At 41.5% G+C, this 15,165-nt stretch overlaps 1 protein-coding gene across 1 annotated transcript in view; it reads right to left on the minus strand.

Annotated features, from left to right (window-relative positions):
- DNAJC3 (DnaJ heat shock protein family (Hsp40) member C3) overlaps window positions 1–13,346 on the minus strand; it is an 89,852-nt gene extending 76,506 nt beyond the window's left edge. Inside the window, exon 1 of the mRNA XM_069467658.1 lies at window positions 13,155–13,346. Within this exon, the coding sequence (XP_069323759.1) occupies window positions 13,155–13,236 (82 nt within the window). The 5' untranslated portion in view covers window positions 13,237–13,346. The remainder of the gene's footprint in view (window positions 1–13,154) is intronic.
- Between the last annotated feature and the right edge of the window lie 1,819 nt (window positions 13,347–15,165).

Below are 15,165 nucleotides of genomic sequence, written 5' to 3' on the forward strand. Positions count from 1 at the left end.
GGAAAAGCACTGAAAACAAGGGTAGGATTTCTTATGCAGATGCCTTCTCCATTTAGTCACCTCTCTCTTCCTGGTGCAAAGAGGGAGATACCCTTACAAATAGAGATTTCTTTCAGTCTCATATTTTTGTGGGACTCCCATGTATTATGTGCATACACATATAATAAAAATGACTTCTTTCCTCCTGTTCATCTGTCTTATATGTCAATTTAATTCATAGCCCAGCCAAAGAACCTAGAAGGGTAAGGGGAAGCCATTTTCCCCTCCCAGACAGTCTGGCAACCATGAAGAGATCTCACTGGCTGGAACCCACTCACTACTGGACAGCTGTAGCTGTAGGATTCTCGAACTCGTGACATAAAGCTGGCCAAAGGTAAGAGTTCTTACCAAGTCAGCCTCCTGGATCTCTAACTGCAGGGTTGGGTCAAAGTGAGAGTGGTTAAGAATCTCATTGTCTTTTTCCCTTCCTAAATTTAGATTAGCAGAAGAAAACATTTGTGTGAACTAGTTCTTGTACAGTAACTCTGGTGTGTTTTTGGTGTGCGTACTCTTGTTTTCTGATCCCTTCCCACCCAGAGATGGTCACTATTTTCCTTTGTTTCTATCTTTTGTGTCACTAGTCATAAGGAGGAGAATCATAGGGTAGAACACAGCCATAGTCCTTATATAAGCCTGTTGTTTGAGAAAGCCTCAAAGAATAGTGAGTTCACAGTTCTCACCAGACTGGTGCTGTTTAGACAAATTTTCCTATGGATCCCCAATACAAATAACCAGATGAGGTTCTCCTTTCATCTTTTATGTCCTGAGAACTTGGCTTTGTAATAAGTGAGAATATTCTTTCTAGTCCCTGCTAGCCAGCGGGTACAAGTGTCGGCTTGCATCAGGCAGCCAGCTGAATAGGCTGGGAGCCTGAGATACAAAGTGATGAACAGCATTCTCTTTGTCCCACCATGCCAGCTCTCAGGGGAGTTTGTCTTAGTAAGAGGTCCTAGTCCCTAAGGGTGTTTGTTGTCTCAACCTTTGTTGCTTGGTTACTAGTGGGACGCTCCCATCCCAATAGCACTGTCCAATGTCCCAGATTAGCAGGTCTGTTACTAGAGGTACCCAATTTTTCCAAGTATGACTGCAGACACTGTTTTCACAAACACTATCCTTACTGCCTATGGCAAGGAAGGCCTTTGATTTCTTAGGCTAACTCTGGGAGTGAAATTTTCAGATCATGGGGGCTGCTTTTTCTGTAGCTGTTTTGGAACACCACTTGTGTCCATGGTAAAGATTTATTCTAAGCCTTAGAAGTTACCTCTGGGTCTTTCCTATCGATATTAGAATAAATATACTATTGAAGATCCTATTCATCAATGGCCAAATGACGGATCCTTTGAATTGGAAAAAACTCCTAGTTTCAAAAAATATTTGAGAGAGCTCTTAACCTAACATCTGTCTTACAGGTACCTATGGGAAGACTGGCAGACAGAGATCCTGGGTTGGGGAGGTCACAAGATTATCTTAGGTGGATGGGACTGCAGAGATGGAATGGAGATGGGACAATCAGAATCATCAACAGTAGTTGAACAGCAATTGCCTGAAGCTGAGAACCCACCATTTAAAAGCTCTGTATTTCTGCTTATTAGGAGGACAATGGCATCTTTAGACAGGCATCACCGTTCTCCTCATTTGCTTGCAAATTAATGAACTTTTCTTTCCTTCTCCTCAAACCACTTGTCCTTGTTCTCCTGATGCAGCCGAACAGAAGACATGTGCCAAGCTTTTGGTAACAATATCAGACTAAGAACAAAATTTAAAATTCACATCTACCACAGAGTCTCCTTCTCTGCCCTCTTAAATTCCCATTTACCCCCAACTTCCTGACCCTGACTATCCAGAAGATCTTTTGGATCTCTGGGCTTCTGCTTTAAACTCCTCTCCACAAAATCCAGTCCTATTTCCTTAGCAAATTCCTGTAGCTAAGAGAAAAACTCTTGGAAGACTTGGTTTGAACTGTGACTCAGTGTTAGGAGTACCCATTCATTATAGATCCTTTCCTTCCCATGGCCAGCTATTGTTTTCCTGTTTGTCTCATTTGCCCATCCTGAGAACTTAGCTTGGCTTTCTACCTGTTGTGGGCAAGTCGGTTATCAGACCTGCATGTACAGGTGGTCAACCAAAAAGTTGGGGCCCCCAAGAATATGGCCAGACAGAAATGTGGGTTACACCCCATTTGTAGCTAGTATACTGACTGTTGTCAATTCAGGAATTTGTCTAAGTCTTTCTTTTTTTTTTTTTTGCTTTCTTTAGCAGTGGCTCTGAGTCTTGAGAGGGCTGCATCTTTTTGCTCCCTCTTTGGAGATATCTTGTGCATCCATGGTTAAGCCATAAAAGGCTTAATGGTTTTGGTCTTGAGTCATTTAGTAGACATAGTCTAAAATTTTGGTTTAAAAGTTTAGTTTCTGATATTCAGAACCTGACATAAAGGTGTTTTTAAGGCCTTTTCTACTAAGCTAACATGGAATTGTATCCTCAAAGAGAAAGAAAATTTATTAAAACATTCCAAAGACACACAGGTCTAAATCTAGAACATAGGAATCTTTTGATTTCCACCTTATTTGGAAATCTGCTCACTGATATAAAAAGCAAACTGAAATAAAGTTGGATGAGTGGGTCAGCCCCTTGACTTCACTGATGCTGCAACCTCCCCAAACTAAGATTTCAAATTTCCAATCTTCTGACTTGGTACACCAAGAACAAAAACTGCCCTTTTCCTGACGCCCTATAAGTTGAAGCTGGATGACTTGACATGAACTTCAGAGAAATCAACACAACAGCTCACATATGGACAACCTTCATGTCTGCCGCCCTGTGGGCTACTCAGACATTGCTAGAGACATTCAAACTGCAAAAGATGCTTCAAATCCAACATCTGGAAATCTCATCGGGCCACCTACTAGACTCAGAAACTGGTTTATAGTCTGCTCCAATCATTAACTTTTGTTTTTCTTTTGTTCCCAGAGAAATGGTTCTTTAATGTGTTATGGGACAATCTATGAATTCGTTTCTGGACTGTGAAACTTCTTGGGAAAGTTTCAGACAGGGCAATATTGGGGCTCAGGACATACCATCCCAAAATATACCACTTAAGAAATCGTCTTGTTCTCCACTGCATCCCCACTGCTAGAGCCATGAGTGCATTAATACTTGGTCTATTTTTTATGGATGGTGAATCCTTTTGAATCCGTAAGAATATCAATTATATTCACTTTTAGATTTTTCAATTTGTGCCACTAATTTTGTTCCCTTAATTCTTATTTGGTGTTAGTTTCTTTAGGAGTTGGTTTTATGATCATCTTTGTGTTTCACAAGCGCTCATTGCCAATCTTTGAATATTGATTGTGAGGGGAACACTCAGAGCACTGCAACCACCTCCATACACTCATAAACATTTAGAGTTCCTTGTGTAAAATACAAAAGATTATTCATCAGTCATGTAAAGAGAAAGATATGTACAGAAATCATGATAAAAATTATACTAGAGAATAAACTAGTGATCAAATAAGAACAGTGAAAGTGCTGTGTGTGGGTTACGGAATGACCCAGGCTTTAAGTTCCAAACTGAAATGCTGATGTGACATTAGGGACAATTACAGGGGCATGGTGATGGGCATCTGTGTGTTGTCAAAATTCAGGGAGATGGAAGTCTTTGAAATAGCATGATGACTTCAAACATTTTCCTATTACATTTTCTCAAAGAGATAATCAGATCAATGTATTTTAATAGAGGATTGCCTGAGGAGGGAAGAAAGTGGGTATGAGATAAACCATTGGTCCAAAAGAGGAAAATACTTCCTTTATCCAACCATAAAAATGTCTAGCAGGAAAGATATAAAATGAAAAGAATTAAGAGCTGGATACTTATGTGTCTTAGTTCACTTAATTTTCACAACCCCCAAAAGTAAACATCTTTCATACTTTTATAACTGAGGCTCAAGGAAACTGAGGCTCACAGAAGTTACCCATTCTGTCCAAGGACTCACAATGACTATCATCCAAAAGTTCAGTTTTCTTTTTTCTTTTTTTTTTTTTTTTTTGAGACAGAGTCTCACTCCGTTGCCCTGAGTGTCAGGGCGTTAGCCTAGCTCACAGCAACCTCAAACTCCTGGGCTCAAGAGATCCTCCTGCCTCAGCCTCCCGAGTAGCTGGGACTATAGGCACACACCACGACACCCAGCTAATTTTTCCATTTTTTAGTAAAGACGGGGTCTCGCTCTTGCTCAGGCTGGTCTCAACCTCCTGAGCTCAAGCAATCGTTCCTCCTCAGCCTCTCACAGTGCTAGGATTACAGACAAGAGCCACCACACCCAGCCCAAAGTTCAGTTTTCTTTTCAGCACAGTTCACAATCCTTTTTCACGTAAACCAGGATAAGCTTTCCACAGTTACTCAGTCTTGGATGCTTCACTCACTCACAAGTTGAAGTTGGATTGCCCGTCATTTAATGTGACATTTTAGCCACATTGTTTCCAACCTCACAGGATGAACCTGAAGAATACATTATCTACAATGCTCTTTGACCTACTACGTCAAGTCATGTCACACTCACCCCAGAGGTTGAGTTACTCTTCAAACTAAATTTCTCTTGCCTTCCAGGATTAAAAGAGGTATCCAGCATTTATCTGTTCCTTCAAAATAAAACTCGATCTTTATGATGTTGTAATTTTATCCAATATAATTTCCATTTAAACAATAATATCACTTTCTCTATAAAAATTTCCATGACACACCCTAATCATCCAGAGAGAATTAATTATTATTCTTTTGGTGCACTTTGGTCACATTTCTATAACAGAAATTGCCACAGTCTAAGAGTTGGTTGTGTAGACCCCTCTGTCCCCACAAGAGATGTACTTCCTGAGATGTTCCCAACTCCCATCTTACCTTCTTCCAAATCCAGCTCCCATGCTGCTGCCAGAGCAATCCTTTCAAAATGCACTCCGGCTAAAAATTCTGCAGTGTTTTCATATCACTGGCTAGATTCAATCTAAATCCCTTCAGATATAAAGGCAAATATGCCCTTTCAGAGTGAAGTCTCATGGATGTGGGCCCAGCCTCATCATCTACCATTCCTCCACCTTTCATATTCCTATATCAAAATGAACTGGTTGTATTTCCCTGAACATACTATGTTCTCATGCCTCATCCCTTTGCACTTGTTGACCCATAAAATTGCCTTCCCCACTTGCCTACTCGGAAAATTCCTACTGACCCATCAAGATTTTGCCCTCAAATGCTGGCTCCTTTATGAAACCTTCCCTAACTTTGTTGTTGTGACAGCTGGGGAGAAAGCTCCTTCTATGGTCCTACTGTACATTGCACCTCCACACTCACAAATTCATGACTTCATTTTGAAATTTCACTGTCTCAATACATTGCCTTTCATAGTTTGCCTGCTTCTCATAGCCCCAACCCCACAACACTGATCAAAAGCAAGTTTGAGAGCAGGAGCTATCTTCTTCTTTATGTCACCTAATTCAGTACCTTGCACATATTGGGCACTCAATATTTGTTGAATGAATTTAACTATTTGCCTTTTTACTTATATGTATTATAATTTATGAGAATAAAATCTAAAATACTTAACAATTATCAAATCAAACATACAACCAATGATTCATAAAGACATCTGTATCTGAAAAAATAAATTATTTGTAAATTATCAGCTGATTTTGCAAAATATCAACTTTATTTGAGCCACAGATAATTCTTATTCCTTTGCCACTTGGTCTATAAACATTTTCTCGGAGATAAAGCAACCAAACATCATGCCATTTCCCAATCAGCATTAAACAATAGGTTTCTCCCTAGACAAGCATCAACCATAGGTCAGCCAAGTAAGCAGGAAGAGCAGGGAAAAAGTATAATAGCTAACTATGTCTTTCACTGAAATTAGTGTTAGAAACTGTTATATTTTGGAGAGAAGAGAATAATTTTTTAAAACTTAAAGGTGAGAGGCTAAAAGTATGATGTGGTAAGAGTCACAATTAAGATTGGAAAATCCAAATTAAAGAAGGCAGGAACTGGTAGTCAAGATACTAAGGTTCAAGTTAAGGCCAGGTGGCAGACCCAGACCAGATAGCAATCCCAGAGATGGTTATTCAGGTTGAAGCACTTAGAATGTAAGGACTGAGGAAAACCCTAACGTTACTCTGCAAAAGAACACAGGGCTGAATTCAAGACCCTAGCAAGGTAGGGAAGAATCTGGAAGAAGTCTTGTAGCAAAAGCACAAAAGACAGTAGAATCCGGCCATAGAAAGGTAGGGCAGGAAGTTCAGCATCTGCTATGATTTGAATGTCCCCTCCAAAACTCATGTTGAAATTTAATTGCCATTGTGACAGTATTAAGAAGTCAGACCTATAAGAGGTGATTGAGTCATGAAGGCTCTGCCCTCACAAATGTGTTAATGCAATTATTGTGAGATTGGTTTTCCATGTGAATTGCTAATGAAAAGGATGGGTTCAGCCCCTTTTCTCTGTCTCATGCATTTGCTACCCATTCTACCTTCTACCATGAGACAACACAGCATGAAGGTCTCACCAGATGCTGGCACCATGCTCTTGGACTTCCCAACCTCCAGAACCACGAGCCAAAGAAATTTCTGTTCATTATAAATTACCCAGACCCAGGTGGTCTGTGATAGCAGCAGAAAACAGACTAAGACAGTATCTTACCAATTACATAGTCAAGCAAGGACCAGCGATAAAAGTTCCAATAAAAATACTGAGCTGGAGACCTTAGACCATGCTTATAAGCATCTCTCACCAATGACCCTGACCTAAAAAGTAGTTTAGTCTACACAGCCAAACTGAAAGGAAGAAAGGGCTGAGTAATCAATGATATGCATTTGAACAATGCATCAAAATCTTCCTAAGTGAACTAGGCAAACAAGATCTATTGTAACCAGGTGTTTTAGTCCATTCGGCCTGCTATAAAAAATACCATAGACTGGGTAATTTATAAACAACAGGAATTTGTTGTTTACAGTTCTGGAGTCCAAGATCAAGGTACCAGCACCATTTGGTTGTCAAGTGAAGGCTCACTTTCTGCTTCAGAGATGGCGCCTTGTTGCATTCTCACATGGCAGAAGGAGCAAGCAAGCTGGCTGGAGCCTCTTTCATAAGAGCACTAATCCCACTCTTGAGGGTGGAGTCCTCATGACTTAATCACTCCTCAAAGGCCCCACCTCTTAATATTATCATATTGTGTGTTAGGTTCCAACACATGAATTTACAGAGGGGACACCAACATTCAGACCATAGCACCAAGATTGTTTTCTGTACTGCTGCAATTAACTGTGTAGACATAAATGGTGTAATGGGATTTCTTGCTCAAATTTCAACATGGAAAATAAATCCATGCAAAACACAGCTCAAAGAGTCAATTTTACTCATCCATTTAAAAAATACTTATTGCACATCTACTTTATGTCAACATGTTTTAGATACAGAGACAAGGGCCTTTTCCATGAGGCGGAATAAACATACAAGAAAAATAAATGAGGCAATTCAGACAGACAGTGTTAAGTTTTATGAAGAAAATACAAGTAGGTAAAGGGAGAGTATTAACTGCAAGAGAGAGTGTTTTTTACATAGCATGACAAGAAGGCATCTCTGAAACATTAATGCTCATTTGAAGATCTCAGGCAAGAGTCAGACTGTGGCAATAGGAAGAATAAAGGCCCTTAGTCAGAAATAAGCTTGGCATTTGGGAGTAAAAGAAGTCAATGCAGTGGCAGCCTAGTGATAGAGGGGAAGCTTATCACACAAAGAGGCTGGAAAAGTAAACAGAAGTCAGATATGCTAAGCACTGCAGTACTATGGGAGTAATGTGTTGTGGAGAGAACAGAAGATGAAGCAGTACTACCAACAAGTCTTTAAAGTTCTGCTGTCAAGAGAAGCAAAAATACAGGTCAGTAGTTGCAGGGACAAATGACATGAGAGAACAGTTTAAGACGGAAATGCTACAGCACATTGGAACGCTAATGGCAATGATCCAGCAGAGGGGAAGGAAGTAATGACATAGAAGAGAAACAACTTGCTATGTTCTGAATGTCTCCCAAAATTCATGTGTTGAAACTTAATCTCCATTGTGGTGGTATTCAGAGGTGGGGTCTTTTGGGAAGTGACTAAGTCATGAGGGCTCTGCTTGAGGGAGAGCCCTTCTACCTTCTGAGGACAGCATTCATCCCTTCTACCACATAAGGATGCAGCAAGAAGGCCCTCACCAAACACAGAAGGCTGGCACTTTAATCTTGGACTTCCCAACCTCCAGAACTGTGAGAAATAAATTGCTATTGTTTATAAATTACCCAATCCGTGGTATTTTGTTATAGCAGCACAGACTAAGGCACAACTGTAGGAGGAACATTTTCAGAAGGTGAAAGGAAATAGAATCCACGGCATAAGTACAGAGATTAGATTTAGTCGGGAATAGAGATGTTTTATGCATTTTAATATGAGAAAACGTAGCAGAGTGGGTACAGATGTGGGCAAGCTAGTGAATTTTGAAGTAGAGAGAAGAGGAAATTGCCTCGTGATTTCATTTTCTTAGTAAAGACAAGGTCTAAAAAAATGAGTTAAGGGAAGAGAGGAAAGGGGTGTTTAAATTCGAGGTTTAAGGAAAAAAGAAATATTTGAAGTACTGATTTTCAAGAACAAACATACTAGAGAATTGTAGGAATGTTAGCAGTATTGAGTGTGCTTTTAAGATTGAGATTGTTTCCTTATAATGCTACTAATCAGCAAGGTTGTCTCCATTTTTCTGCATCTGTGTTCAGCTGTGAGGAACAACAAACAAGTTAGCCAAGTTAGATTTAATAGGTGTTGGGTTTCTAGCAGATGAGTAAAGCAAAAAATTAAAGGGGTAAGAAAATTAAAGGGCATTTGCAATGAAGTGACTACAATGCTGGACCACTAAATCTAAACTGAGAAAGAAGGGAGAGAGGACATGGATGCTTCACAAATATATGTTTTATTCTCCAAGTGGGCTATAAACTCAAAAGCAAAAACCATGAGTTTTATACTATGTATACTTCACCAAAGAGCAATATAGTTAGTGTAAGACTTTGCTGACTGATTAAATGAATCTTCCTATATTCTAGAACTCCAAATGACATGAACTCATCAGATTTAAAAAAAAATTTTCTAAAAGTTTCTAAAAAACTTTCTAAAGAAAAAGTTTCTTAAGATTATGAAAAGAAAAATAAATATATGACTGAATGTTTGAGTTCTAACGAGCAGGTGACTAAGTTCCCATAATATTTCCATAAAAACAAAGATTAACTGCTGGACATTAGTCAAAGGAAGACCATGGCAATAGAAATTAAACTTAGCCACAATTAACTTCATATGGGAAAATTAAACCTAATCACTACAGGGCATCCCCTCTTAGAACAACTCCTAGCCTACAAAATGAAAACAACTGCATTTCCAGGCACTCTCTCAGCAAATGCTAACTAGTCAGGTGAACTGGAACTTTTGACACTACTGCTATTACAGCCTATCGTATTAAAGAATTTAAAATAATTCTAGAAGCTATGTGACCATCTCCTATAATAATTTCTATAAATTACTTAAAGTCATTCATTTTTGCCACTTTATTTATTCTTTCCATATTTATATAATGTCAAGGAAATCCTAGAGATAACAAAACATACTTTAAGTAGGTTAGGTTCAAATAAAAATTATCACAATCCTTTGTATGTATAGATTTTCAACTATTCTGTTCCCTATGGCCAAAACATATGGTTTAATCAGTTAAGTTCAGTGAAATAAAGAAAACTGGGTCCAGATAGCACGTTTAGGAAGAAAAAGAGATAAAACTATTAACAGAAAAAAAGTTTGGTTCCCAAGCTGTGTTCCTACTCAAGTCACCACATAGAACAAACCATTAGCAAACAACTGAAATAACTTCCTTATCTGAAACATGAGACAAGTAAAGCAGATACTACTAAAGTTTTCTTTCTACTCCAAAAATTCTATTTCTAATCTAGTGCTTCGGACTTCCTTCTCTCAAAGACCTTTGAGAAAGGGAGTGCTAAGAGTCAACCTTTCAATTTATGAAACATGGATTACAATTAACAGAAAAGTTTAGAAGAACACAAGGACAAATATTTCAAAATCACACACAAAAAAAACTAGGCTATCTAAGCTAATTATTGATAATATCCTCCATCCTATGCCACTGTTTCACATTCACTCTTCTCACACCCATTCTCCTTTATTATTTTTAATAAATTTGTGTATATTTGATGTTTACACCATGGTATTATGTGATACATATAAATGGTAAAATGGTTATAATAGGGAAGCAGATTAGCATATCTATCATCTCACGTACTTTTTATGTGACAAGAGCAACTAAAATCTACCTATTTAACAAAAATCCTTAATACTATATAATTTTATTAAGCCTCAGGCCTAGTAGTGTTACCATCTGACCTGAATGCGTCTTGGAGAACTATGAGGTAAATGAACCCAGACACAGAATTTATTTGGAAAAACAAGAGCTAACAGTTTGCAAATTCAAGTCAGAGGTTCTTTCTTATCTTTATATCCTCATCACCAAATCAAGTGTCAAATATACAGCTGACACCTAATTTAACTTCTCTATATAATTTATTACACCAGTGGTTCTCAAAGCATGGTCACCTGGGATCTTTTTAGAAAGGCAGATTTCAGGCCCCATCTGAATGTGAAACTCTGGAAGTGGGGCCCAGCACTCTGTGTTTTAAAAAGCCCTCCATATGAGATTCTAACGCACACTCAAGTTTGAGAACCAGTACACTAAACCCATCTAGTGCCGGGCACGGTGGCTCACGCCTGTAATCCTGGCACTCTGGGAGGCCGAGGCAGGTGGATCGCTCAAGGTCAGGAGTTCGAGACCAGCCTGAGCAAGAGCGAGACCCCGTCTCTACTAAAAATAGAAAGAAATTATATGGACAACTAAAAATATATATATAGAAAATTAGCCGGGCATAGTGGCGCATGCCTGTAGTCCCAGCTACTTGGGAGGCTGAGGCAGGAGGATCGCTTGAGCCCAGGAGTTTGAGGTTGCTGTGAGCTAGGCTGACGCCACGGCACTCACTCTAGCCTGGGCAACAAAGTGAGACTCTGTCTCAAAAAAAAAAAAAATAAAATAAACCCATCTAGTGACTAACAAAAACAATGCTGATTTTTCTCAGCTGCCACCACTGACTTACAAATGTTTAGACTCATATGATGATGTCAACCACTTAACTTCTGTCTCCAGCCTGTACACTTGATGAACTTTAATAAAACTCTTGGAGCCTCAGTTCCCTGATCTGTAAAATAAGGATAATACCGCATACTTCCATGAATAAGAAATGGCTTATAGAAAGACTACTTTCTTTTTTGCTCTATTACCTGTACCAAGTCCCTGCTACTTACACAGGCAATGCTCCTAAAGAAGACAGCACTCTGGCACTCCTCTGAGAAATGTCACCAATCCCTCCTACACAGAAAAGCTCTCTAATGATGTTTTCTTATATTAAACAGACAGACTATACCACAGGAGGGAAATGAATGTTAAAGAGTCCTACAGAATGACATACAGTACAGCAATTCTAAAAAGATCCACAAGCTAGTGGAAAAAATACATTACACAAAAGTGTGCTCCTCTGTAACTTGAAAAAAAACTGCCATTAAAGAGAACATAGGCAACTTTCTCAAGTGTCCAAAATAAATCATTATTGATAACTGAACGTAAATACTACAGAAGGGGGAGGAATTAGGCATGAGAAATGCAAGAAAACTGGAATATATGACCCATATTAAAGTGGTCCAGGCCTTCAAATTCCAGTTCCCTAGATTTTCTGGGGCAGCCTCACTGTCAAATTCTTTGTCCCAATATTGTCACACTACATGTTCCAGTTTTGAGCTCAAAACAAAAAAAAAAAAAAAAATATGGTCACCATGGGAACCAAAAACAAACAAAAAAAACCACTGCCATAAATGAGACCTAAAAACTGGAGAGTATTACTTTAAAAAAAAAAAAAAGTTGAGAACTTTGAGAGGATTTCACTGTAAACAATTCCCAACTTTAGTTTCTCACTCCCTCTGAATGAAATATTCAAAGGTTTAATTGGACCTCCTTGACACCCAGCCCTTTTTATGAGAATGAAAACATATCAGTGCATGTGATATGTCACTATTCTCGAATATTTCGCACAGTCACCAAGCTGGGAGCATTCGTTATATTGGCACTTTCAGCTTTAATTCTTACTCCTCCCCGCTGACCTCTAAGATGGGACAGCCCTCTATTTTCGCTATTCTGTTGGAGTAGCCTACATTTCAGTCTGTAGGGCTGAAATTACATTTATGCGCCCGTATCTTTTTAAGGGAACACTTTTTCAGAGCACTCGGAAAAGTAAAGCCAGCCTAAATCCAATGACACCATGCTGGGAGTTGTAAAACCACAAACTCAGTGCCTAGCCCTCCGGGAGTTGGAACTCCAACACCGGCCCCTCAATGCACCAACCTAACAACTTCTGTACCGGACAGTGTATCGTAATGGAACGGTTACTCACTTTTTTTAGTAGTCCACGCGGTCTCCTTCACCTCACCCAGCCGGACATAACACCGCTACCCCTGCCCAGGAACTCCAAAGCGAAAGAAGTCTTTTCCTTTGGGCCACCTTTACTGCCTCCTCGCAGCACCACTGACCAACAGTGTCCCCAGGCGTCAACCAAGGGTCCCTACCAAGGCCGGGACCCGACGGCTGCCCAAGTTCCGCGTCCCAGGACGCTCCCGAAGTCGCCGCCCGAAGCCCCCGTGCCCTGCCGCGGGGCGCGCGGCGGCCACGCTACCCCCAGCCTCCTCGGACGGCAGCGGCCCCACTCCTCACTCCATACCTGCTGTCCCGGCCCCGCGGCCCTCTGGTCCCCTCACCTCTTCGCCACACAAACCCGGAACCGGGCGCCGGCCCCCGCCCAGGCGCGAGCTCAGGCCCAGACCCGGCCGCGGTCTCCCCCGGCTCCCGCCCCACCTCCCGAGCCGAGCCTAGACTCGCGACCGGGAGCAGACGGGGAAGCGCCGGGGGCCCTGACCCGAGAACCCGCTCCCCCAGCTGTGGCAGGGCAGGTCTCACCTTCGTACTGCAGATCCACCAGAACCAGCAGGAAAGGGAACACCGAGCCCAGCCGGCTGGTCACAGAGCCGGGGGCCACCATGTCCGAGGGCGCGGAGGGTGAGGAGCAGGAAGGGTGCGCGGCCACCAGCCCGCGCTGGCGCTCAGGGTGCAGCTGCGCCCGCCAGCCGTCGGCTCTCGCTCAGGCCTAAGCAGCGGCTGGCGCCCAGCGGAGGAAAGCAGCGGAGGGCGGGGCCCGGACGACGCTACGCCCCAGAGCGCCGCCACCGCCCAATCGCCTTCTTCCTGGTCGCTCTCCTACTGGGCTCGCCGGGGTCGTGGTTCGCGCTGATAGGCTGCAGAGGCCACCGCCCCGCCCCGTCTCTGATAGGATAACGTGGAAGCACGAGACTAGGCTGCGTCCGTCGGTGGTGGAGCTGTCAGAGAACTCCAAACCGCCGCGGCGGACCTGAGGGAGGCAGCCGGGGCGTCTGTGAGGCGGGCGCCCAGTCCGCATGCGCAGGCCGCGAAACCCCTTTTGGGCTGGTCCAGGATCTCTGGCCGGCTAGTGGGGTGACTTGAGCAATCTGAGGTTTACCGGTGTGGTGTTTGGAAGGGGCAGCCGTCGCTTCCGGAATGGAAAGGCCAAATATGGTTCCAAAAAGTCCAAGGGGAGCTTTAAGGCGCCTGGAATTGAGGTCTCGGGATGAGCCAGTAAACACCACCTCCCTCTGAGCGTCTCGGAACAAACATGGACTGAACAGTAAGCAAGAAACGGGCAGGAAAAGCCGGGGCTCAGTTTAGAAAGGTGATGTGATGGAGGTTAAAGGATTTCAGGGACAACCAGAAGTACCTAATTGACCTAAGGCAGGTAAGTTACAATGGCTTGGAAACTTGGGAACCACCTCCCCCTGACCGTCCAGCAAACCACTGTGTCCGGAAAAAAGAGTGATTCTGGAAGACTCTGAAGAAGAGACCAGAGAGGCACGGTGGCTTAAGAGGGCGAGGGGTTCTTGAGAATGCAGCCAATGTCAACTCTGAGAAAAAGAGAACTGTTAGAACGGATCTTGTATCTTGGACTCAGCAGAGGAAATTGAAATGAACTTGAACAAGATAAAGTTACTCAATTTGGCATTAAGCTTGTTCACAGCTATTTCCTCTGGCATCCCCCACACATACTATGCACCAGCGATGTTTTACGTGGAATAAAACAATGAATTTTTTGTGTTGAGCACTGTCAAGTGTGTACTTACTACTTTACCAATGAATATTTGCTATCTTGGAACTAGTTCACGCTTTAGAACTCATTAATTACTATAGTGAATTTGTGATTTCCTGAAGATATACTAAGGAGCTTAAAAGGAGAAAGGCATTTATTCCGAAGGGAATTATTATTAAGGAAATGGTTTTGAGAAAGAAAAAAAAACTGAGTTCCTAATTAGTTGTGGGAAAGGCAGCATAATACAATGTGGAGAGCAGAGGATTCAGATCCAGGAAACACCGTAACTGGTATGTAAGTTATCTTCATCTGTAAAGTGGGTATGATCCTGCTAGTCTCAAAAGTTTGTTTTGAGGTGTCATAAAGCAGGTAAAGGTTCTTGTGAATTGTACAGTGTTATGCAAATGTTACTCATGGTTGTAACAAAAGCGGAATAATAAATAGACTCCTTCAGAAATTCCTTGGAAATTTTGTTTTTTGGCTTGCCCTTAGTATCACAGGGCAGTGTGAGTGAAAAAAAAAGGAAGATGATTTCACTGTCCACTGTCTACTAGTGAAGACATCATGCAAATGAGGTACTGTGGCCAAGGTAACCAACAAAAATACTGAACATGGTGAGAAAAGAATTTTATAAACAAAATGCAATATTCCTGGACTACGAATTATCACCAAAATCCTGCCTATAACTCTAGTCTTAAGGAAAAAAGTAGCAGAGCTGAAGAAGTTCTAAGGATATAAATTAAAAATTATTAAGGAGATGATAGACTTTGTGTTACAGAAAATAAAAATAGCTAGGGTCTTCAGTGGTGAGTG

This window comes from Eulemur rufifrons, chromosome 4, assembly GCF_041146395.1.
Source record: "Eulemur rufifrons isolate Redbay chromosome 4, OSU_ERuf_1, whole genome shotgun sequence".
Taxonomy (NCBI): Eukaryota; Metazoa; Chordata; class Mammalia; order Primates; family Lemuridae; genus Eulemur; species Eulemur rufifrons.